Below are 22,991 nucleotides of genomic sequence, written 5' to 3' on the forward strand. Positions count from 1 at the left end.
GGAAGGAAGGAAGGAAGAGAGAGAGAAAGAGTCAGGGGCGGACTTTGCATCAGTCCCAGGCCTTGGGGCTAAGGGGTCGGCAGATGAAAGAAAGAAAAGAAAGAAAGAAAGAAAAAAAGAAAGAAAGGAAGGAAGGAAGAAAAGAAAGAAAGAAAGAAAGAAAGAAAGAAAGAAAGAAAGAAAGAAATAAAGAAAGAAAGAAAGAGTCAGGGGCGGACTTTGCATCAGAGAGAGAGAGAGAGAGAGAGAGAGGGAGAGAGAGTGAGTCAGGGGCGGACTTTGCATCAGTCCCAGGCCTTGGGGCTAAGGGGTCGGCAGATCGGGACTCCGAACAGGCAGAAAGGGTGGGAGTGTCTTGAAACAGGCTGAAAGGAATAGAAAGGGAGACCGATCCCCGCCTGGCCTGCCTTCTGAAGTGAGAAGTACTGAGGCCCGAGGAGGCTCGACGCGCGCGCAGGGGGCCACTAGTTACCATCAAGTGTGTTGTGACGACACTGCCCGGCCTGCCGGTGGGACCGGTGCGGAAAGGGAAGCCCTAGGGCAGGTGGAGGCCAGCGGGGATTTCACCAGCCAAGTGGTCTTCTTCATCTGCGACGGGTAAGACAGGCGACCCCGCACACCCACCACTTTCCGGTCCTGCGACCCGAGCGGCGTTACCCCGGGGACTCCCCTCCCGCGGCCCCACCAGCCCAACGTTCGCAGACCCGGTTCCGGATGCGGGGCTCGCCAGCAGGCCGGCGTCGCCGGCAGCAGCCACGCCCCACTCCTGGCATGTTGACGTCTGCGGGGTGCCGTTTCCGCCCTCATCCTAGGAGGGAGTGAAGGGGGCGGAGCCGGGTGGAAAGCGCGCTGCTTGTACGTCACTTCCGGTGAGCCTAGTGGCGACAACGGCAACATGGCCCTGAACGGCGCTGGTGAGGACTTGGGCTGCGGGGGCCTGTGGTTGCGGGATATAGGAGGCAACCCGCTCGGGCAAGACCTCTCTGTCTCTTGTGACTCTCTTCCGCCAGAAGTCGACGATTTCTCCTGGGAGCCCCCAACCGAAGCGGAGACGAAGGTTCTGCAAGCGCGACGGGAGCGACAGGATCGCATCTCCAGACTCATGGGCGACTACCTGCTGCGTGGTTACCGCATGCTGGGCGAGACGTGCGCGGACTGCGGGGTGAGGAGACTCGGGACGTGGGATCGGGGATGGGGCCGCGGACCAGGCCTCCACGGCCCTTCCTCAACTCTCCCCCCCTGGATTCCATGGCCTTGCGTCTCACCCCTGCCCCCGTACTTTCTGCTTCTAGACGATCCTCCTCCAAGACAAACAGCGGAAAATCTACTGCGTGGCTTGTCAGGAGCTCGACTCAGACGTGGATAAAGATAATCCGGGTGAGGGGGTCGAGTGTGCTTGGTGGAGAACATGCGTGCTAATAGAAGCCCCGGAACAGTAGGTTTGGGAGGTGACAGTGGAGTCTGCGGGTGGGGCGGAGGTAAGGTGCTTTCTCCTTTCGGCTCTAGAAAGGACCATTCGTTCAGTGAGAGCACTAAACACCTACTTTGTGCCAGACACTGTGAAGAGTCTGAGCGCCATCGGGCACGGTCCTGATGGGAGAGATGAATCAAGGGCACGAATAACTTCGACACAAAGAAGAAAATGGATGCGTTACCTAATAGAGGGGTTAGGAAAAACATCTCAAGCATAGAAAGAGCAGAGCAGTAAAGAGTTAAGGAGGTGGTGGCTCAGGGCCGAGAGGGGACAGGCGTCCTGACCATTTCACCCACTTTCTCCTTTTTTTAGCTCTGAACGCCCAGGCTGCCCTCTCCCAAGCTCGGGAACACCAGCTTGCCTCTGCCTCGGAGCTCCCCTTGGGCTCCCGGCCAGCCCCTCAGCCCCCAGTACCCCGTCCAGAGCACTGTGAGGGAGCTGCAGCAGGGCTCAAGGCAGCCCAGGGGCCACCCCCTCCTGCTGGGCCTCCAAATGCAGACGTCCTGGCCTGCACGCAGGAGGCCCTCCTGCAGAAGCTGACCTGGGCCTCAGCTGAGCTGGGCTCTAGCACCTCCCTGGAGACTAGCATCCAGCTGTGTAGCCTAATCCGAGCTTGTGCTGAGGCTCTGCGCAGCCTGCGGCAGCTTCGACACTAAGAGGCCCCTCCTGAGAAAAACCCTCTAGAAAAACAGCTGTCCTCTCGTGTGGTTTGTTCTTTTCTTGGTTCTGAGTTGCATGCCAGCCCCGGCTCCATGAGCCTTTTCCCTGCCTTTGGCCTCTTACCCTACTACTGTCTGCTCTCCCTGATGCCCTGAGAGATTCGTTGGGCTTCTCTCTGCTTGGTTTCCCCGCCCAGAAGGAGCGAAGAGGGAGAGGACTATGTGATACTTGCTTTCTGAGGAGGAGGCCAAAGCCTCTTCAAAAGCCGAAGGAAGAGGGGTGGTCCTCTCCGCACCCCTGCAGCCTCCTCGGCCATCCAGTGCTCATTTCCCATCCTCCAGTGACATTTGGGGGTTCCAGGCCCCTTTGGCATCTTCTCCTTCCCCTGAGTATTCTGGTATCATCATCCTGACCCACCTCATGCCCAGCCCAGGTACTCAGACACTTGACAGGACGTCAGGGACCAAGTATGGACTTACCCAAGTCTCCCGACCGCCCCAGCCCCCTCGTTTTGGATCCTTTCCCTTGGGAGTTATAATTGGGCAGAATGATTAAACACATTGTTGTGCGGGGAGCAAAAAAGAACCACGAAGGGACCGCGTGCGCCGCTTTTGGTCACCCCCACCCCTTTTCTGGCTCCCGTTCAGTGGATGCCCCATTCCGTTTTCTCAGCTTTTCGAGATGTGGTCCCACCACCATAGCCCTTTTAAGGGAGGCCCCGCCCGTGCGAAGGGGGTGGGGCAGGGGCGGAGTCGGAGGAGTCGGGGAAGGAACAAAGCGCGGCCTGCGGGCGGCGGCTGGGCTCGGCCGGCTGGGCCGCGCGGTGCGGGGCCTGCGGGCGGCGGCCCGGGCGCAGCGTTGAAGGGAAGCAGGCCGCAGCGGGGTGCGCGCCGGCCGGGCCATGAATGGGCTGCCCTCGGCCGAGGCGCCGGGTGGCGCTGGCTGCGCCCTAGCCGGGCTCCCTCCGCTGCCGCGCGGCCTCAGCGGTCTCCTCAACGCAAGCGGGGGCTCGTGGCGGGAGCTGGAGCGCGTCTACAGCCAGCGCAGCCGCATCCACGACGAGCTGAGCCGCGCCGCCCGCGTCCCAGATGGGCCCCGCTACGCTTCGGGCGCCACCAGCGCGGGACCCGCCGCCGGTCCCCCCGGTCCGCGTCGTCCTGTCAATCTCGACTCAGCACTAGCAGCGCTGCGCAAGGAGATGGTGAGTAGCTGGGCCCCGGACCTACTGGGCGGGGGTCTGCCACTGAGCGTGAGGGTCCGGGGCGGGGCGGCGGGCAGAGGCACGGAACGGGGAACGCATAGCTTGCGTCTCAAGATCTACAGAAGCTACTTGGGTCAGAGGGGATATGGTAACAATAATTATAGTTACTGTTTATGGCACTAGTTACCATGTATTTTTAAGAGCTTTACTCGTGTTACTTCATTCCATCCTGCTAGATAAACGTTATCCCCATGTTACAGATGAAGGTCAGTGACTTGCCTAAAGATTCATAGCTTGCAGGTGGCATCTGATGTCCACAAACTTTGTGCTTAGAGAGGTGCAGGAAGATTGGCTAGGGCAGAGGGTGGCCTGGACCCCAACCCCAGCCCACCCTCAGTCTTTTGCAGGTGGGGCTGCGGCAGCTGGACATGTCCCTGCTGTGCCAGCTGTGGGGCTTGTACGAGTCAATCCAAGACTATAAGCACCTGTGCCAAGACTTGAGCCTGTGCCAGGACCTGTCATCCTCCCTGCATTCAGACAGCTCCTATCCACCTGATGCTGGCCTATCTGATGATGATGAACCTCCTGATGCCAGCCTGCCCCCGGACCCGCCACCCCTCACTGTGCCCCAGACACACAATGCCCGTGACCAGTGGCTGCAGGACGCCTTCCACATCAGCCTCTGAAGAGCTGGGGGTGGGGGGAATATGCACCCATGCAAAAGGCTCAGAAACTCACCCGTAGTAAGTACTCAGACTTCTAGTGCCTGCTTTCCCCCATACCACCTCACTTTATAGGAAGGCAAGGCTTGGGCCCCTCAGAGGCAAAATTGCCAACCCTCTCTCTCCTGACTCTGGTTAGCTGGCACTGGGGCAGGCACCTGGCCTACAGCCTTTGCCCATGGCACTGGACCTCCACTTCTGCCACACGTGTGCACCCCAGCTTGGCCAACCTTCAGTCTGGTGGTGGGGCCCAAAGCATCTGGCACTCCCCTTAGCGTCTCTGGGATTGGGATGAGTGCCTGGTTCCCATCACCTTTTCACCTTTTGCTGCTACTGGCAGCTGCTGGCTCAGGGGCATCCCACCTCTGGTCCCTGGGTTCCACTGCTCTAGACCAGGGCATCCCCATTCCTGCACCCACCCACGGCCAGGAGGGCCAAGGCTCCATGCTGGATATTTAAGTTTAGGGGCCAGACTCCTGGGCACGGAGGTAAATAAATACTCTCTCAGCGTTCTTGTGTTCTGACTGCCTGGCTCTGCGGCTGGAAGATAGCGGTGTTTCTGGCAAGTGCGGCCCCGCGCTTCGCCGGCAGATGGCGCCCAAGACCCCCGAGTGGAAGAAAGGCTGGCCAGTGATGGAAGGCGAAACCTCCTTCCACCGACGGGGTTGGGGAGCTGGCCAAGCTGGTCCCGCGGTTCTGCGACGGCTGGCGAGGAACTTCCCCTCTCTGGCCGGACATCTAGGAGTCCAGCCCCTCTCCCCCCCGCCTCGCTTTGGTCCTTCCTGGCCGGCTGGGAAGGAAGGAGAAGGAGCCGCCTATCTTGAGAGAAACTTTCCACCCCGAGTGGGGGCGGAGTTGGGGCGGCACAGGAAATGGGTGGGCCTGAGCCAGCGGGCCTAGGGGCCCCTCGGCAGGAGAGGGGAAGACGCCTCCAGGAAGGGCCTGGGAGTTAGTGAGTGCTCTTTGGGTGGAAGGAAACAGCTGCAGAAGCCGAATGGGGTGAAGTTGCGTTGGCCCAGGCCTCCCTAGAGGCCACACAAGCCCTGGAGGGGAGCTGGGGGCAGGGCCCCGGGCTTCCGTGCAGAAGACCCAGCTTTGGTGAGGGGCGATTGGGTGCCAGATACTCCCATTCCGCGCTTACAGGCTGCCTAGCCGCCCCCCCCCCCCCCCCCCCATCGCACTTGGAACCTTTAGAGTTATATGTAAAGGGCTTTCTCTTACAGAAGAAACCGAGACCACACTGCTGGGTCTGGGAGCCAAACCCAAACCCAGGTGTCAGGCTCGCTGGAGGAAGCCTGCACAATTGGGTATGGTGCGTGCTCAGACCTCCAGGCACACACATAACACCCCCATAACTTCCTGAGATGAAAAACAGAGGACCTCGAAATTGCACAGCTTAGGTTTACAGGTTGCTCACCCCCACACCCTGCTGTACGGTCCCTTGCCTCCTGGACACAAAGGCAGGCACTCCTGGCAGATCAGTTATCCTGTTCAAACCGAGTATTTACTAAGCACCAGCCTGTAGTCCACTCACAAGCCTTGCAGAGTGCAGGCAGGGAGGGAAAGGGACTGATGCGCTGTCCCGGGGCAGTTCTCTAACTCGGCCTGATACCTGCAGGTGCTTGTTACCATGCAGGTAGGCGATAAGGGTTCTAATCTAGGTGTGAACAGGGCGGTTAATGCCTGGGGCAGGCTTCTTAGGGCAGGGAGAGTAAACTCATTTGTGCGTGCACACACACACTTTCCAGTCTGTGATAACGGGTTCCATTTATTTGTTTTAAGTTTATTTATTTTGAGAGAGCCAGCGGCAGTGTGAGCAGGGGAGGGGAGGAAGAGAGAGAGTGAGAGAGAATCCCAAGCAGGCTCCATGCTGCCAGTGCAGAGCCAGACACGGAACTTGAACTCACGAAGCATGAGATCGGGACTGAGTTGAAACCAAGAGTCGGACTTTGAACCGACTGAGCCACACAGGTGCCCCAGGTAGCGGATTCCATTTAATAAGACCTCAGAAAATCAGCCAGTCTCCGTACTAAACGCTTCCCAGGATTTCATATTCTCAGTGACTGTGGAAGAGGCAGAACTATAATTATCCCTACTTAACAGAGGTAGAAACTGAGGCTCAGAGTGTTGCTGCTTTGCCCAAGGTCACACACTTGTTGGAAGTCAGCTGTTTGTGTGATGTTGGGGCTATCTTCCCACTTGCCAGCTAAGGAGTCAGGTTCTGAGACTGGCAAATGGGTGCTGCCCACAGGTAGGGCCACCCAGGTTGACCCCTGACTCTGCTCCTTCCTACTTAGGTTAAGACTTAAGTGGCAGCAGAAGTCCGCCACCCGTGTCGAGGGCAGTTGGCTCTGGCCCAGGTTCTCAGTGTTGACCTGAGCAAGTCTGTTCTTCCCGGGTCTCTGTTTCCACCACCTGTGAAATGGGGCCAACAGTACATACCTCCCAGGGCTGCGGGCAGGAAGGGTGGCGGCCGGGGCAATGCTCGAGAGGGCGGCACCAAGTTGTCGGTTGCTCTCTCCCCTGGCCCCCGCGTCCGCACCGCCTCGGCGCGCTGCGAGCCGGCGCTGCGTTCCGGGCGTCCCCCTCGGTACCCCTCCCCTCCCCGCCAACCGCGGTAGAGGCGCGAGGCCCCGGAAGCCGGGCCGCCCCGCCCCCCGCTCCCGCCCGGGCCCCGGCCCCCGCCCCCGCCGGAGCCCCGCCCGCCTTCCGACGGGGGTGCGGCTCCAGGAAACGGCGCGCTCGCCGCTCAGCGCTCCAGCGACCCGACGCGCCCCGGACACCCCGCCGACTCAGCCGGACCACCCGGCGGGCCCCAGCGGCCTCCCCGGGGAGATCGGCCCCGGGTCCGAGCCTCGGACATCTCCGACGGACGGGACGGGCGGCTCGGATAGCAGCCCCGGAGGCCATGGGGACCCAGGGCCGGCCAGCGGTCTCGGGCCAGCGGGAGCCCAGAGTCTGAGGATCCGGCGGCGGGGGCGGCGGGGGCCATGACCTCGGTGTGGAAGCGCCTGCAGCGCGTGGGCAAGCGGGCCGCCAAGTTCCAGTTTGTGGCCTGTTACCACGAGCTGGTGGTGGAGTGCACCAAGAAATGGTGAGTGACAGGGAGGCCTGGGGGACTCCGCGGGCTGGCCGGGACCCTGTGGCGGTGGCGTTGAAGCCTGAGAGAACCCTGCCCCCAACCCAGGGGCCAAACAGGCGCCTTGCCCCACCTTGGGCCCTGGCGTCCCAGACAGAGATTCAAAAGTGCCTCTGCAGTTTGTGGGGCCCCTAGACTTGGTGGTGTGGGTAGCTGTTGGGGAGTGGAGGTCAGAATTTGCAGGCCTGGGAATCTGTCTGTCTGTGCCCACACCTTCCTCCGCTGCGCTCAGGGCTGGGGGAAGGGAGGCCTCCTGTTTTTTTGACCAGAGGGATGGTTCCGGGTGGCATCGGAAAAGGGAGCAAATTTTGAGGTCTGCGGGTGGCCAGGCCGCGGCAGAAACCTCCATCGACGGGTCCAGCTCAGAACAAGGATGTTGCCCCCTCCCCCTCTGCCCACTTGTTGAGCCAGAGGAACACACACGCACACACGCAGGCCTCAGCCAGAGTGGATGCTGGGAGGCTGGATATGTCTCCACAATGTCCTTAAAAGGGGAAACTGAGTACTGAGAGGGATGAGGAGGGAGGCAGGGATTGGCTTAAAGGGGCCTGAGGGCCTAGAAGGTTGTGAGTCTGGGAGGAGAGGGCTTAGGGAGGGCGAGGTGGCCTGGTCGGGGGAGATATGTGAGAGAGCACAGAACCTGGCTCAGACTGCCAAAGGAGCCGGGGGCATCTTGTTCACATGGCTCCCACCCGCAGCTGCCCGGACCCCTGCGTCACACCCTAAATATACGTGCTCACTGGTGTCGGCTTCCCTTGGCTGGATTAGGGCGCAGCTGTGGGGGCCTCGCCCGCCAGGCGGGGCTAAATTTAGGCTCCCAAGAGAAAGCTGCTGGGGCAGGAAGGGATCATGGGGTCCAAAAGGAGGGGAGTGAGCAGGAGGCTAGGGTCCCCTGGGCAGCAGCCATATCCGTGGTTTTGACTGGGCCAGCTGGAGGGCCCTTCACTCCATTTGGCGAGGCCCAGAGAAGACAGGGGCTGACTAGGGTAACACAGCACAGGGCTAGGACTTGAACTCTGGTCTCTGGCTTCTACCTTCTGCCCCAGCATCCAGGATGAGCCCAAGGGGACGCTGGGCATGGTCCCAGAGAGCAGGCCTAGGGTGCGGGCAGTGTCAATGCATCTGAGTCACGGGGGTGGGCAGGGCCTACTGGGCTTCTGAGCTAGGAGCCCAGGCTAGGAAGCTGCCCCTGCCCGGATCTCAGGCTCCCCAGGAGGGCGTGCCTGGCCTGAGTCAGGCTGCCCAGCCAGGCCCCGCCCTCTCTAGGCACCCCTGTCTGCTTCCCCTTTCTGGGAAGGCCCTGTGGTGGCTATTTTGCTCAGCCATCACCTGCAGTTTGGGGTTGGGGAGAGGAGCTTGGCTGCAGGCTGGCGGGCTCTGCGCTTGGCTTTGTGACCTTGCCTGGCTCCCAACCTCTCTGGGCCTCAGGATTCTCAGGGGTTGACAGGAGAGCCATTTATCCTGGCTCCGCCTACAGAGGGGCAGTGAGGTGGGTGAACCTAAGTGCCCTGGCCTGGGGCCGGGTGCAGGCAAAGAGGGCTCTTGTACTGCCCTCGGCCTGATGGTCCCCTCAACCACCCCCACCCTCGTGGGCAGCACTTGGACTCTCTAACCCAAAAGGACCTTCTCCCCATACCCATGTGTTATCGCTGTGGGGCTGGGCCCTGCACGGGCAACTCTTGGCTCTTGAAAACAAGAGCCTCTTCACGTCTGTCTTCACGTCTGTCTCTTCACGTCTCTGCCTCTTCTCTGAGTCGGCCCCGGTGTATGCAGTTGGTTTGGATGTCACCTTCTGGAAGTCTTTCTTGATGCCCCTTGTGGGAGTCAGGGGCCCTGCAGAGCTAGAGTCCAGGGCTCTGGGTTTGAGAGGTGCAGGCATGGCTGGCTCTCAGGGCCTCTGAGCCCAGCGAAGGGTGGGTGGTTGTCTGATGACAAACTGACCCTATGTGTCTCTGATCACCTCCCACCCTCTGCCCCTCGCTCTGATCCCGAGCCCCCACCCCCCCTGCTCCGTCCCCAACCTCGGACCCTTGCACTTGCCATCCCTTCTTGAACCCTCCTTCTCCAGAGCCTCACGAGCTTGTCCCTCCCCCACTCATGCCTTGCTCAGGCACCCCAAGTTCAAGGAGACCCCAGTGGCTCTCTCCCATCTCCCTGAAGCCAGCTTGTTCACTTATTTTCTTTCTTGATTGGCACTCCACCCCTGCCTCTGTTGTCCTCAGCCCCCGAGAGGGTCTCATTTCTTCTGTGCTCTGCTCTGCCCCTAAACTGGGCTGGGCTTACAGTGCACACTCCCCACATATTTGTGAGTGATTGGGTTTGTTTTACTCCAAGTCTGTCTCTCCCTGTGTCTCTAAGTCTGTGTGTCTCTTGCCGGGTCCTCGCTGTGTTTATGTGTATCTCCCTGTCTCTGTGTGTGCCTGTCTCTCTATATGTCTCTGTCTCCCTGGCTGCCTGTCTTCATAATCCCTGTCGACCCACACACATCTGGGCCTTTGCCCTTCTGCCCTGGGCCTCACCCTGCCTCAAGCAGCTCCACCCTGCTCCTGGTGGCTCCAGATAATGGGCTGTCCAGTCCCTCTCCCGGGCGAGGAGGGTGTGGGCAGAAGGAAGACCCCGGGGGAGATGGAGAGGCTGGGCGAGTGGGCCCGACTGAGTAGCCCCCTCTCTCCCCACCCCTAGGCAACCGGATAAGCTGGTGGTGGTATGGACCCGGCGGAACAGACGCATCTGCTCCAAGGTGGGGGAGGTTGTCAGCTGGGGGGTCCAGGTTGGGGGTGAGGCCAACAGTGGGTGCGGGGTAAGTGGGTGAGGACTGATGGGAGAGTGGAGTCAGCTTCGGGTTTGGACCAGAATCCGCAGAAAGGGGGCTCGTGGGTGGCTCAGTTGGTTGAAACTCCGACTTGGGCTCAGGTCACCATCTCGTGCTTCACGAGTTGGAGCCCCGCGTTGGGCTTGCTGCTGTCATCTTGAGGCTGCTTCGGATCCTCTGTCCCCCTCTCTCTGTGCCCCTCCCCTGCTCGTGCTCTCTCTCTCTGTCTCTAAAAACTAAATCAACGCTAGGGCACCTGGGTGGTTCAGTCGGTTAAGCATCCAACTTCGGCTCAGGTCATGGTCTCGTGGTTCGGGGGTTCGAGCCCCGCATTGGGCTCCGTGCTGACAGCTCAGAGCCTGGAGCCTCCTTCGGATTCTGTGTCCCCCTTCTCTCTCTGCCCTCCCTTGCTTGTGCTCTCTCTCTCAAAACTAAATAAACATTAGGAAAAAAAAAAACACAAAAGAATCCACAGAATGGAGAGAAAGATGAGGTCAAGTTTGGGGATAAGGACAGGGGACAAGGGGAGACTTAAGAGTCAGGGGAGGCTTCAGACTGCTCATTGCAGGCCCACAGCTGGCAGCCAGGCATCCAGAACCCATACCGGGGCACCGTGGTGTGGATGGTGCCAGAGAATGTGGACATCTCTGTGACCCTATACAGGGTGAGTCTCTAACCTTCCTGCGTAGGTGGGAATGGGAGGGGGCGATTACAACCCAGGCAGCCACGAGGGATCCCAGTGTGTTATCCATCCAAATCAGAATGCAGGGGTGAGGCCAAGAAGCAAGACGGGGGTGGGGGTAGCCTGCTCAGTGTGGGCGGCCCAGGAGGTCTCTCTGGAGCGGGTAGCATGCACACACAGCTGCCAGAAGCAGCGTGAGAGACGGCTGGCCCTTCTCCCCGTACCGCCCTCACCCCAGCAGCCCCCGTACTCACCATTTCCCCCTTTCCCCAGGACCCTCACGTGGACCAGTACGAGGCCAAAGAGTGGACGTTTATCATTGAGAATGTGAGTGGCCGGGCAGGCCGGGGCTTGGGCTCTTGGGGCCTCGGGCGCGGCACTGATGCTCCTCCCCCCGGCCCTTCTCCCCGGCCCACAGGAATCCAAGGGGCAGCGGAAGGTGCTGGCCACCGCAGAGGTGGACCTGGCCCGCCATGCGGGGCCCGTGCCTGCCCCAGTCCCCCTGCGGCTGCGGCTGAAGCCCAAGTCGGTGAAGGTGGTACACGCGGAGCTGAGCCTCACTCTCTCGGGGGTTCTGCTGCGCGAGGGCCGTGCCACGTGAGTGCCCATCCTCCTCCCTTGGCCTTAGTCTGTAATCTCTGTCCCCAGCCCCGACCCCTGACCTCTGACCCCACCCCCACCCCCAGGGACGATGATATGCAGAGTCTTGCGAGCCTCATGAGCGTGAAGCCTAGTGACGTGGGCAACCTGGACGACTTCGCTGAGAGTGACGAGGAGGAGGCCAATGGTCCAGGTGCCCCTGAGGCACGGGCTCGTGTCCCCCAGCCAGGTGGGCTCACGGCCTACCATGGACTGAGATCTCCAAGACCTAGGGAGGGTGGAGGATAAGCCCGCCCATAAGCCCCTCGCTGTGCCGGGCCAGGGCCTGCCTTGAGCACGCCCAGTGAGGGGGCTCACTACGGCCCGGGCAGCCCCAACCTGCCCCGGCAGCCCTGATTGTCCAAACTTGGCTCCTGGTCCTGCGGCGGCGTGGGTTCTTGGCTGAGTCCTGCAGGATGGGTTCCCAGAGCCGCTGGCCCTCTCATCAGCCCTGAGCGGGTACCTGCCCGGAGACGGCAGGGCCAAACGCGCAGAGGGGAGTCTGATCTCCCCAGCCCTCGCCACCCACCCTGGCCCTCCTCACTGGCTTCCTCATCCCTCTCTTTTGCTTGTTAAGGCTTTGTTTCTGTCTGTCCTTGTGGTTCTCTCTCTCTCTTTCTCTGCATCCGAGGGCCTGTCTCTTCTCGCAGGCCGGGGCGGTGCCCTGAGGCTGGGGCGTTTCCCAGGTAGGCCCAGGACTCTGGTTGGGGGGAGGGGGTCAGACCTGCAGGGCCCTCCCCTGGGCTGACCTGCCCCCCCCACCCACCATCTCCACCCCAGATCCCCCTCGGGAGCTGAAGACACTTTGTGAGGAGGAGGAGGAGGGCCGGGCCCAGCACCAGCAGGCAGGTGAGGCCCAGGCTCAGGTTGGGACCGGGGAGGGAATGGACCTCCAGCCTCAGGGCCCAGGCCTCAGCACCCCTCCCTTCCTTCCTCCCCAGCTGCCAACCCCTCTAGTGTGGAGGATACCAGCCCGGCCCCTGTGAGTGCCCCTGCGCCCCCAGCCAGGACCTCCCAGGGCCAGGGGTCTGAAAGAGCTACTGTAGCAGGGGGCCAGGTGGGCCTCAAGGCCCCAAGGCCCCCGGGAACCCCACCAGAGAAGAGGTGAGCTTTGGCACGAGCCCTGTCCCCTGCCCACTGTTAGAAAGCTGCACTCCTACCAGCGTTCCTTTCCAGGGCCCTAGGAACCTGAAGGGCCGGGATGGGGCTAAAAATGCTCTCTCCTGCTCTCTCCTCAGGTCTTCAAGACAGCCAGGCCAGGAGGTGGCCCCCACCCCAGCCCCTCGGCTCCGGAAAGGCTCTGATGCCCCCTGGCCCCTAGTCCCCCAAGGGGAAGATGAGGCTCCCAAAGCCTCAGGGGATCCCCCGGCAGGAGTGCGTTCTTCTGGGCAGACCCAGGCCCAGGAAAGCCCGCAGGAAGGGACAGAGGCTCAGGGAGCCAGGCTGGCCCCAGGCATTGAGGGTGGAGGCTCCAGAGACTCTTTGGGGGGGCAGAAACCTAAGGTTAAGGGGAGGAGCGCTGGGGATAGGCAGGGGGCTGGGGGGACGGACACTGAGCAGGAGTCAGGAGTCAGAGAGGTGAACACTAAGAGGTCAGATGTCAGAGCCGGGGAGCCTGAAGAGAGTTTAGAAGGGAGTCAAGTGGATGCTGAGCAGATGTCAAAGGTGAGACATGTGGACACTGAGGGACCAGAGGCTGTAGGGGTGATGTCTGAGGCAAGATTCAAGGGGACTCCCGAGGCTCCTCCAAGGGGCTCTCAGGGGAAGACAGGGGTCAGGACCAGGGATGAGGCTCCCACAGTCCTGAGCCCACCCCCAGCGGACCCTGCAGGGCACACCAGGCATCTCGGTGACCTCAGTGGGGCCAGAGCTGCTGCAGGCCAGGAGAGAGAGGGTGCAGGGGTGAGAGGCAGAGCCCCTGGTGTTGGGGGGACAGGCCTGGAGCAGGGTCCCTCTGTTGGAGCAGCAATCACCAGGCCCCAGGTGAGCGGGTACCAGGGAGCCCCGCCAGCAACTGACCAGGGGGTGATGTCTAGGGATCTGGGGGTCTGGGAGGCAGAGACTCGGGATTCAAGGGTCCTGGGAACAGAGACGGGGGTGGCAGAGTCAGAGGTACTGGGGACCCAGGAGACCCAAGTGGAGGGATCAGGGTTCCCAGAGATAGAGATGGGGACAGCAGAAGCCAAGGCGTTGGGGGCCCAGGAGACACAGATCGTGAGATCAGGGGTCCTAGAGTCAGAGGCTGCTGGGGTGGCAGAGTCTGAGGAACTGGGAGCCCAGAAAACAGAGGCTGAGGGTTCAGGGTTTCTGGGGACAAAGACTAGGATGGCAGAGACGGAGATATTGGGGACCCAGGAGATAGCTGGTGGTTCAGGGATACTGAGGATAGAAGCTGAGATAGCAGAACGTGAAATACTGGGGGCCCAGGAGACAGAGGTGGGAGGTTCCAGGATGCCAGAGATAGAAGCTGGGACGGCAGAGGCTGAGATATTGGAAACCCAAGAGGCTGAGGTGGGGGGTTCAGGGATAAAATCTGAGACAGCAGGGACCCGGGAAACAGAGGTAGGGGGCTCAGGGATCCCAGGGTTTGAGACTGAGACAGCAGCAGCTGAGATACCGGGGACCCAGGAGATAGAAGCTGGGGGTTCGGGGGTTCCCAGGATAGAAAATCAGATAGCAGGCGCCCTGGAGACAGAGGTGGGGGATTCAAGGGTTTCAGGGCCAGGAGTTGGAAGGGCAGAGGCTGAGGGACTGGGGACTCAACAGACAGAAACGACAGTTTTAGAGGCTGAGAAGGACAAGGCTAAGACTTTGGGGGTCCAGGAGGCAGAGACTGGGCTCTGGGAGACTCTCCAATATGAAGCTTTGCAGGATTCCATCACTAAGCGTGGAGTTTTAGGGCCCCAGGGAGCAGAGGCAGAGACCACAGTTTTGAGGGCCCAGGAGGTAGAAGCTGAGGTGCTGGGAGTTTCAGAGGCCAAGTCTGGGGCTTGGGGGGCCCAGGAAGCAGAGACGGAGATTTTAGGGCCTCCAGAGAACGAATCTGGTATTTTTGAGGCCCAGGAAGCAGAGGCCGGGTTCTCAGGGACTGAGCAGGGACAAGAAGCTGAGGGAAACCTCCCGGAGGCCAGCCTGATTGAGGTGCAGGTGGCCAGCGGGGCAGGGGCTGGGGTGCCCAAGCCCTCGGGGGCCTCTTCCCCAGAGGAGCCTGAAGAGGACGGGAGGCTGCCAGGCAGCCAGGTAGGGATGGGGGCCGCCGAGGGCCCAGTCCGCTGCTTTCCACTAACCTGGGGCTGAGCTAACGGCGGCTCTGCATGGACCCACCTGGTCGACTGGGGTGCGGTGGGATAGGGGCTCGGCTTCAAGGAGCCCCCCTCACCCTCTCCTCTCTCAGGATGCCCTGGCTCCCCCATCTGTCTTCCCTGGGCTGCATGGACCCGGACACCCCTAAGCTGATTTTCTGGGCTGACCTTGAGGTGTGGCTGCTGGTGACCTCTGATCTTGCCTGGGGGCCACTGACCTTTTAGGTGACCTCGGTAGATAACCACAGAGCTGGAAACCCTTTGCCTAGTCCCAAGGCTCTGGCCAGTGGTCTCTGGTGACCCCTGCAAACCCAGAGCCAGGGCTGTTTTGTGCCCAGGGGTCAGAGGGTACAGGTCCTCCGTTCACATTCCCTGAGCCCATCCCTGTGTCCCTAGGCACCACGTGCTCTGGTCAGCTCCAGTCAATCCCTGCTGGAGTGGTGCCAGGAAGTCACCGCTGGCTACCGTGGTGTCCGAGTCACCAACTTCACTACATCTTGGCGCAACGGCTTGGCCTTCTGTGCCATCCTGCACCGTTTCTACCCAGACAAGATGTGAGCTGCCAGAGGGGGTGGGAATGAATGAGGGAGCCTGCTGGGAGGGCGGTGTGATTTCAGCCTCTGACCGGCCCTCTCTCTGCAGCGACTACGCCTCCCTGGACCCACTCAACATCAAGCAGAACAACAAGCAGGTGAGATGGAGAGGGAGCGACGCCTGGGGGGAAAGGGTCCAGAGCCAGGCCGTAGATCCAACATTTAGGGTCCGTCTGTCCTTAGGAGAGGAACCTACGGGCTGCAGGGCCCCAGCAAGTGGGTTTGGGAAGTTCTGTCACTTTTGTACCCTCTCGGTCTTTAAACTGTTCGTTTTTCTTAGTTTTGTTTTGTTTTAAATCCTATTTCCCCCAGATGGTTTTTCCAAAACCGCCCTTTGGTGTGCAGTTGCTGGGTGACGCGGGGGCGGGCCCTGTTGCTAGATTTCCCCCAATAGAAGGGTGAAGGCGTTGCTAGGCAAAACCCCGGCGTGCCAGTCGCGGGGATTCCTCCGGCGGTCCTGGGCGGGGCCGCAGCGTCGGTGGGTAACACCCGCCGCCGCCGCTGATCCCCAGCGCGCCGTTCCTAGGCCTTCGATGGCTTCGCGGCTCTGGGCGTGTCGCGGCTGCTGGAGCCGGCGGACATGGTGCTGCTGTCGGTGCCCGACAAGCTCATCGTCATGACGTACCTGTGCCAGATCCGCGCCTTCTGCACCGGGCAGGAGTTGCAGCTGGTGCAGCTGGAGGGCGGCGGCGGCGCCGGCACGTACCGCGTGGCCAGCGCCCAGCCGAGCCCGCCCGACGGCCTGGACGCCGGGGGCCTGGCGCAGCGGCTGCGCGAGCACCGGGCCGAGGCGCCGGAGGAGCCCAAGGGGCCCAAGGGGCCCAAGGAGCCCGAGAACCGCGCGGACGGGGCGGCTCCCGAGGCGACCTCCAAGGACCGCGGTGCGGAGGGCGCCCCGGAGGCGCGCTCCGCGGAAGCCCCTGCCGACGGCCCCGGAGCCCGGGCGTCCGCGCCCCCGGCCGAGGGGCTGGTGAACGGGGCGGGGGCGCCGGGCGCCGGGGGCGGCGTGAGGCTGCGGCGGCCGTCGGTCAACGGGGAGGCCGGGCCGGTGCCCCCGCCCCGCGCGCACGGCTCCTTCTCCCACGTGCGCGACGCCGACCTGCTGAAGAAGAGGCGCTCGCGGCTGCGGAACAGCAACTCCTTCTCGGTGGACGACCCGGACGCGGGGGCCGCCGGGGCCGCGGCTGCGGTGAGTGCCCTCCTGTGGCGCGGGGTCGAGGGTGGCCGGGCAGAGAGGGATGGGTCCTGAGGGGCCCCAAGGGCAGAGACGGCGCAGGGGCGGCGGCTTCAGGGCAGCAGGACTCGGCTGGGCGCGGCGAGGCGCTTTCTGAGTGCGGGGGCCGTGGTGTCCGGGAAGAGTCCCCCGGCGACGGAGTGGGCTCCCGTTCAGGGGACACGTGCAGGCCGAGGCCCCCCAGACCCAGAGCGGCCGCCTGGGCGGGGTCTCCACCTTTGCTCCCAGCTTGGAATCTATGCTAATGGTCCTTAACGCCTGACATCCAGGTAGTGGAATCACGGGCTGTAGCAGGAAGTTCCTAGGAGGCTCCATGGTTGTCAGCACTCAGCACGCTGCTCTTTAGGGACTGTGAAGTGGGTGGGGGCGTTTCTTTCCCTGCGGTTGGCCCTGGGTCGCTCAGCAGCCACCATTGCCCTATAAGCCGGGCAGGGCTTCTGTCCTCAGCGGGGCCAGCCAGGGCCTCCCTGTTCCAAGTATCTCCGATTCGGATCTTTAACTCCAGATCCTGGAGACCCATTCTTCTCTGATAATGGGAGGTTGAAGCTGGGAGACCCTGCCTGGTGCCCCCTCCACCCCACTCCCCCAGCCCCTGCATTTCTCAGGTTCGGGTCTCCCAGGGTATCATATGGTCATTGCACTGAAGGAGAGGTGGTCCCAGAGAAGGCAGGGATTTGCTCAAGGACAAGTGCCACTGAAGTGGCTTCCCAGCTGGGGTTCCTTCCACCCCCTGCACCCATCCTGCCCGCAACAGCAGGGGCAGCCCTGTCAGGCCACTGCAAGCCTTCAGCTGCCCAGGGATGACGTTCCAAAGAAACGAGGGAATAAACCGGGAAAGGCTTTCTGGAAGAAGCAGCCATGTGAGCTAGGCTGATAAGATGGGAAGAGATGGTTCTCAAATGGGGGGGACCTGCTTAAGTAAAAGTGTGCTCTTAGCAGGAAAGCTCAGGTCTCCTTTAGGGATCTGCCAGTCATCTCCCACGAGGTCCGCAGGTAGCGATAAGGCTGGTTTGGAGAGCGGGAGCCTTGAGCGGGTCAGAGGCACAGCATTGTGAATGAGAGACAGAGAGGGCACCAGAGGCACCCCTAGGAGATGTGATACGCAAGGGCCAGAGGGACACAGTCACCCCTGGCCTGTCTGTTGTCCTCTGGCCACAGCCTCATTAATATGTCACTGGCTCCTTAAATCTTAGAGGGGAGGCTCTGTCCTACACCCTTCTCTGCCCAAGTCCCAGCAGCTGGTCCTTCTGAGCCAGGCCCCTCCCGAGCCCTTGTCCCACAGGAGATCTGTGACCCACGGGGCTGGAGGGGACCCCTCCTTATTGGCTGTTCCCATCCCCCATGCCCTATGCATGCAGTAGGAGGAGGTCAGGCCTGTCCCTGCCCTTGGGAGCTCCCAAAATCCTGGATGGGATGAAGTCAGGCACCTTGAAGCTGGGGTGGGGCCGAAGCAACGCCAAGAGGAGGGCAGGGTGCCTCTGGTGCGGCCCAGCAAGGCTTCCTGGAGGAGGGGCCATGCGTGAGGGTATAGAAAGGGGAATTGGGGTCAGACGGGAGGAAGCGTTGGAATTCCCATCGGGGCTGAGTGAGTAAGCTCAGTGGCTGCTGAGGTTGGGGTTTCTCCTCCACTCTTCTGCCTCTGCCTGCTCTGTGGGCGGAGTGCACGCTGCGTGCCAGGCCCTGCCCCCATGACCCCTTATTAGCTCCCAACTGACTTCTCCCAACGTCCCTTCCGGGGAGGAATGATTACCCCATTTGCAGGTGGGAACGTTGAGGTTCAGGGAGAAAGTTGAGAACCCCCGTGAAGCCGGAACTATGAAACGGTGCCCTCTACTAGGCTCAGCACTACTGGCTGGCTGGCTGCGGGACTCTGGGCGAGCCACGTAACCTTTCTGTCCTCTTTCCCTGAGGAGAAGCAGCAAATGCCTAAGTCCTTCACGGAGTGGCCTTGAGATACTACTTCAGGGTGCCGTCAAGAAAGGGGAACTGTGTTCTTCCCCAGATGCCTTTCTGGAACCCTGCCACCCCCAGTTTCCACAGGGTTCGGATTTCTCTCACATAAAGACAAACAGAAGCCCAGGGAGTATGACTGGCCCAGAGGCAAACAGCCAGTGGGTGGCCCAGCTTGGGAACACATCTTTGGATTAGACAGCCCTGGGTCCTCGGCCAGACCTGTATGAGCTTCATCTCTGACCTTTGGTGTCCTGTTCTGTGAAGTGGTGATGTTATGACCCCTGAATCACAGAGCTGTTGGGGGGACTGGTGGAGTCATGTGCACCGTGTCCAACGCATCAATGTCTAGTCAACAGCGCTAATTGGTGGGCCCTGAGTGCATTCTCTGGGCCCCATCCTGTCTGCAGGGGCTGCCTCTGGGCAGGGAGACACAGATAACCAGCAGCTATGATGGGGGTGCAAGCAGGGATGGGGGAGGCCTGGGAGGCCATGGAGGGGGGCACTCTCCGGGCTTCAGGAGGGGTGAAGTTCGGGAAGAGAGACAGAAAGCTGTGTGGGAGCCCGAAGGTGCTCCCGAAGGTGGAGCCGAGCCGGGTCATGAAGGTCGCTGATGTCAGGTTTCTCCAGATAGAGGCCAGTCCAGGCTGAGGAAGCAATTTGGGGAAGTGAAAGTCCATTGCTATGGCCAACAGCTGGTGTCTGGGTGGGGTCTGGGGTAGTAGGAGTTGAGGCTGGAGCTGCCAACAGGCCTTGGCGACGAGATTGGGCGCTGAGAGGGGTCGGGGGGCTGGGGGAGTGACACCATCCGGTGAAGGTTTTAGGAAGACCCCTCAGTTGTGACTTGAGGATAGAGTCAGCAGGCAGGGAATGGGTAGTGGCCACTGACACGGGCCAGAGAGGATGGCATCTGACCGCCATCTGTCCAGGGACGCTTCTCAGAGAAGCGCAGGATGGAGTGGACAGTGGGGTAGTTCAACCTTCTCCCCACCCTGTGACCTAGAAGGGTGGCCCGAGCAGGAGCCATCAGAGGGGCCAGGCTGTCTGCTGACCTGAGCCCCCAGAGCTGACCCCCCCACCCACCCAGCAAGTCGCCAGGGGCAGGGCACATTAAGGGCCAGCCCTGCCTTTGGAGACTGAAATTGGTAGGCCCAGCCCACCTGACGTGTTCTGAGTGTTCTATGAAGAGCACAGCAGTCTGGGCGTGGGAATTGATAAGGTGGGAGGGTGCCCCCTTTTGGCCAGGATATGGAGGTGCTCGCCCAAGATGGCCTGGGTCTGGAGATGAGGTGCATGCGTCAAGGGAGCTCAGTGTCACCGCGTGGGCCCCTGGCCATGATGGAGACTCAAGCACTAGGTGATGGGAGTCGGAGGTGGCCTGAGGGAGCTCCAGGCAGGAAGGGGCGAGGGAGAAGGAGAGGCCCCAGCCAGGCCCCTCACAGCCTTTCACCCCTGACTCTCACAAAAGCCTTGTAAACCCAACCCAGGGAACAAGGACTGTGAGGCTCCCAGAGTGGGAGTGGACTGGCCCAGGATCACAGGGCCAGGCAGGGTGAAGGCCATGGCCTTCCCTTGGGGAGGCACTTTCCCTGGAGGGGACGGAGGGTGGAGTTCTGTGCATGCAGGACTGGAGAAGCAGCTGGGGTGGGCAGGGCCTGGAACTGAGGGCCTCTCCTCCCCTGCGTGTGCATGAGGCTCTGGCTGGCCCTAGGGCGGGGCTGTCGGGGAGCCCTGCAAGCCCTCACCGGCCCCTTTCTCCACAGGAAGGCCTGGGCCCTGACCCCAGCCCTGCCCCTGGCCCATCTACAACCACAGCCCCACAGCAGCCCCCTGGTGAGTAGTTGTGAGGGAGTAGTGACCCAGCTCAGTTCAGGCTGTTCACAGATCCTGAGCTGGGGACGCCCTGGGGGCAGCCGTCAGATGGAGGTGCCTTAGCCCGGTCTCTGTCTGCAGGTGGGAGTTCCCCACCGGAGGAGCCGCCCCCAAGTCCAGGGGAAGAGGCTGGGCTGGTAAGGAGGGCTGAGGAGGGAGGAGCTGGTGGGTGGCACTTCCCAGGCAGAGCCTGGACTGAGAGCCCCCCCCCCCCCCCCCCCCCTTTTCTGCAGCAACGGTTCCAGGACACAAGTCAGTACGTGTGCGCAGAGCTGCAGGCCCTGGAACAGGAGCAGAGACAGATAGATGGGCGGGCAGCGGAGGTGGAGACACAGCTGAGGAGCCTTATGGAGTCAGGTGGGGCAGACATCTGGAGTCCACTCCCCAACACATGCCACCAGATCTGCCCAGCCCTGCAGCCCTTCCTGATCTGGGGAGGAGTTGGGAGGAGGCAAGGCTGGGGTCTCTGTCCCCATTTACAGCGGGACGAGGGAAGCAGCTTGCCGGAGGCACCAGGCTCCGGCTTCTGGGATGCCGTAAGGAAGCGAGCCCCAGTCCCCAGCCGCCCTACTCTTGCCACCTGGGTTGACGGCAGGCCTGGTGACTGTCCTGGCCGGGTTCAGGTGCCAACAGGTTGCAGGAGGAGGTGCTGATCCAGGAGTGGTTCACATTGGTCAACAAGAAGAACGCTCTCATCCGCAGGCAGGACCAGCTGCAGCTGCTGTGAGTGAGCCCCTCCCACTCCAGGCCCCGCCCCCAGCCCGCCCCGGGCCGTGCAGGACAGAGGGGAATCTTGGCCACTTTGGTTAGAGCTATTCACTACTTTCTCCTTTCTGCAAAGGTCTTTTTGGAAAATTGCTCAGTCGCCTTATTTTCTTCTTCTCCAAAGTCCTGTATGAATTGTACACCTCTTTTATTGGTACTGTTTTTATGAATCAGAAAACTAAGGCCCAGAGAAAAACGTGGTACAGGCAAGTCAGGGCTGAGTGCCTGTTCCTTTGACCCTGTTCCTTTCCAATAAGAAAAACTGAGGCCCACCGAGATCTGAGCTGGTTATTCATTTTTCAGAATAATTTTAGCGTCTCATACTTGCTGCTGCTGAATAATGTTCATCCAAATGATCCTGCAAGGTTGTTTCCTAATTAAAAAAAAAAAAAAAAAAAAAAGGGAGGGGTGCCTGGGTGGCTCAGTCAGTTAAGTGTCCGACTTTGGCCCAAGTTATGATCTCATGGCTCATGAGTTCGAGCCCTACGTTGGACTCTGTGCTAACAGCTCACAGCCTGGAGCCTGCTTCGGATTCTGTGTCTCCCCCTCTCTCTGCCCCTCTCCCACTCATGCTCTGTCTCTCTCAAAAATAAATACATATTTAAAAATTAAAAAATAAAAAGCAGTGGGGATGGGAGGAGACACTATAAGCATCCAGCATTAGGAGAACAGTTGGAAGGAAGATGATCTGGGGCAGGGACGGGGGTATAGCGCTTTCCTCAGCCCAGCCCTCCACACGAACTGGTAATGAGGTGGGATGGGAGGCCAGGGAGTAGTCAGAGCCCCGGGACCCCTTCCTCTCCTGTTCCCCTTTTCCTGACCCACCCCGCACCGTCCACCCCAGTATCGAGGAGCAAGACCTGGAGCGGAGGTTCGAGCTGCTGAGCCGGGAGCTACGGGCGATGCTAGCCATCGAAGGTGGGAGATGGGGCCCGGAGAGGGTGAGAGCCAGTACAGAGCAGGGACGGGCGCCTCCTGACCCTCGGCCTCCTCTGCCCTCAGACTGGCTGAAAACGGCCGCGCAGCAACGCCGAGAGCAGCTTCTGCTGGAGGAGCTGGTGTCGCTGGTGAACCAGCGGGATGAGTTGGTCCGGGACCTGGACCACAAAGAGCGGATGTGAGTGGGGTGGGGACCGCGCTGGGAGGGGGGGGGGGGCGCGTCTAGGGGCGGACTCCCGAGGAGGGCTCGCTCTGGCCAGGGGGGCAGACTAGGGTTGGGGCCCCGACTCTGACTTCAAGCCGCTTCCTCCCAGCGCCCTGGAGGAGGACGAGCGCCTGGAACGCGGCCTGGAGCAGCGGCGCCGCAAGCTGAGCCGGCAGCTGAGCCGGCGCGAGCGCTGTTCGCTGAGCTGAGGCCTCAACCACTCGGACCAGGCTTTCTCGCTGCCGCGCCGGGTCCCCGCCCCGGACTAGCGCTGCGAAGGACCCGGGCCGCACGGACGCGGCGCGCCGCCCGTAGGGGCCGCCGTCGCCCCCGTGTGGGGGAAAGAAGGGCGGCCTCTGGGGGCCCGACAGACAGGAGCGGCTGGACGGCCGTGCCGTCCGGGCCGTATTTATTTGTCCGTGTGAGTGTGTGTGCGTGTGTTCGCGGGGCCTGGGGGTCCCAGGAGCACCCCTACAGAACCCCTCCCCGATGGCAGCGGGGGGACAGGGATGGCCGGTGAACCGCTGCGCCCCCGCCCTCCCCCCTTTCCTGATCTCCGCGAGCAATAAAGTTGGACGAGGCCACACCAGGCCTGCCTTTCTCAGCCCTGGGGCTTTCAATAGACGGAAGGGGGCGGGGCTAGGCCGATAAGGCTGTCTGCGATCCGAAGTGGGGCCGGGCGGCCTTTGAGGTTCCCGGATGGGGCCGGGCGGGCTTTGAGGTTCCCAGATGCGGGGAGGACCCCCCCTCGGCCTTCGCCTTCAAAGGATGATGGGGTTTAAGGATGGTGGGGTTTGGGTCG

General features: G+C 61.5%; 3 protein-coding genes across 6 annotated transcripts; all 3 read left to right on the forward strand.

Annotated features, from left to right (window-relative positions):
- Window positions 1–266: 266 nt before the first annotated feature.
- Window positions 267–2,176, forward strand: ZNRD2 (zinc ribbon domain containing 2). 2 transcript variants are annotated; one of them, XM_042958401.1, is made up of 4 exons: window positions 267–597; window positions 1,011–1,162; window positions 1,293–1,377; window positions 1,787–2,176. In XM_042958401.1, the coding sequence occupies exons 2-4, from the start codon at window positions 1,103–1,105 to the stop codon at window positions 2,128–2,130; spliced, it is 489 nt and encodes a 162-aa protein (XP_042814335.1). In that variant the 5' UTR covers window positions 267–597; window positions 1,011–1,102; the 3' UTR covers window positions 2,131–2,176. The 2 variants fall into 2 exon arrangements, with proteins under 2 accessions (XP_042814335.1, XP_007091944.1); XM_007091882.3 differs by lacking the exon at window positions 267–597 and adding an exon at window positions 604–914.
- Window positions 2,177–2,271: 95 nt separating this feature from the next.
- On the forward strand, window positions 2,272–4,569 carry FAM89B (family with sequence similarity 89 member B). The gene is made up of 2 exons (XM_042958402.1): window positions 2,272–3,335; window positions 3,743–4,569. The coding sequence occupies exons 1-2, from the start codon at window positions 3,036–3,038 to the stop codon at window positions 4,019–4,021; spliced, it is 579 nt and encodes a 192-aa protein (XP_042814336.1). The 5' UTR covers window positions 2,272–3,035; the 3' UTR covers window positions 4,022–4,569.
- Window positions 4,570–6,769: 2,200 nt separating this feature from the next.
- Window positions 6,770–22,793, forward strand: EHBP1L1 (EH domain binding protein 1 like 1). Of its 3 annotated transcripts, none has more exons than XM_042958388.1 (19): window positions 6,770–7,151; window positions 9,879–9,936; window positions 10,577–10,672; window positions 10,964–11,017; window positions 11,109–11,287; window positions 11,377–11,519; window positions 12,110–12,178; window positions 12,271–12,433; window positions 12,568–14,569; window positions 15,028–15,185; window positions 15,274–15,322; window positions 15,751–16,413; window positions 20,172–20,241; window positions 20,362–20,417; window positions 20,514–20,637; window positions 20,904–21,003; window positions 21,890–21,963; window positions 22,048–22,162; window positions 22,299–22,793. In XM_042958388.1, exons 1-19 carry the CDS (start codon window positions 7,048–7,050, stop codon window positions 22,396–22,398), a joined length of 4,377 nt encoding a protein of 1,458 aa, XP_042814322.1. In that variant the 5' UTR covers window positions 6,770–7,047; the 3' UTR covers window positions 22,399–22,793. The 3 variants fall into 3 exon arrangements, with proteins under 3 accessions (XP_042814322.1, XP_042814323.1, XP_042814324.1); XM_042958389.1 differs by having other exon boundaries at window positions 6,775–7,151; window positions 12,568–12,592; XM_042958390.1 differs by lacking the exon at window positions 12,568–14,569 and having other exon boundaries at window positions 6,775–7,151; window positions 12,271–12,311.
- Window positions 22,794–22,991: the final 198 nt, after the last annotated feature.

Source organism: Panthera tigris, chromosome D1 (genome assembly GCF_018350195.1).
Source record: "Panthera tigris isolate Pti1 chromosome D1, P.tigris_Pti1_mat1.1, whole genome shotgun sequence".
Taxonomy (NCBI): domain Eukaryota; kingdom Metazoa; phylum Chordata; class Mammalia; order Carnivora; family Felidae; genus Panthera; species Panthera tigris.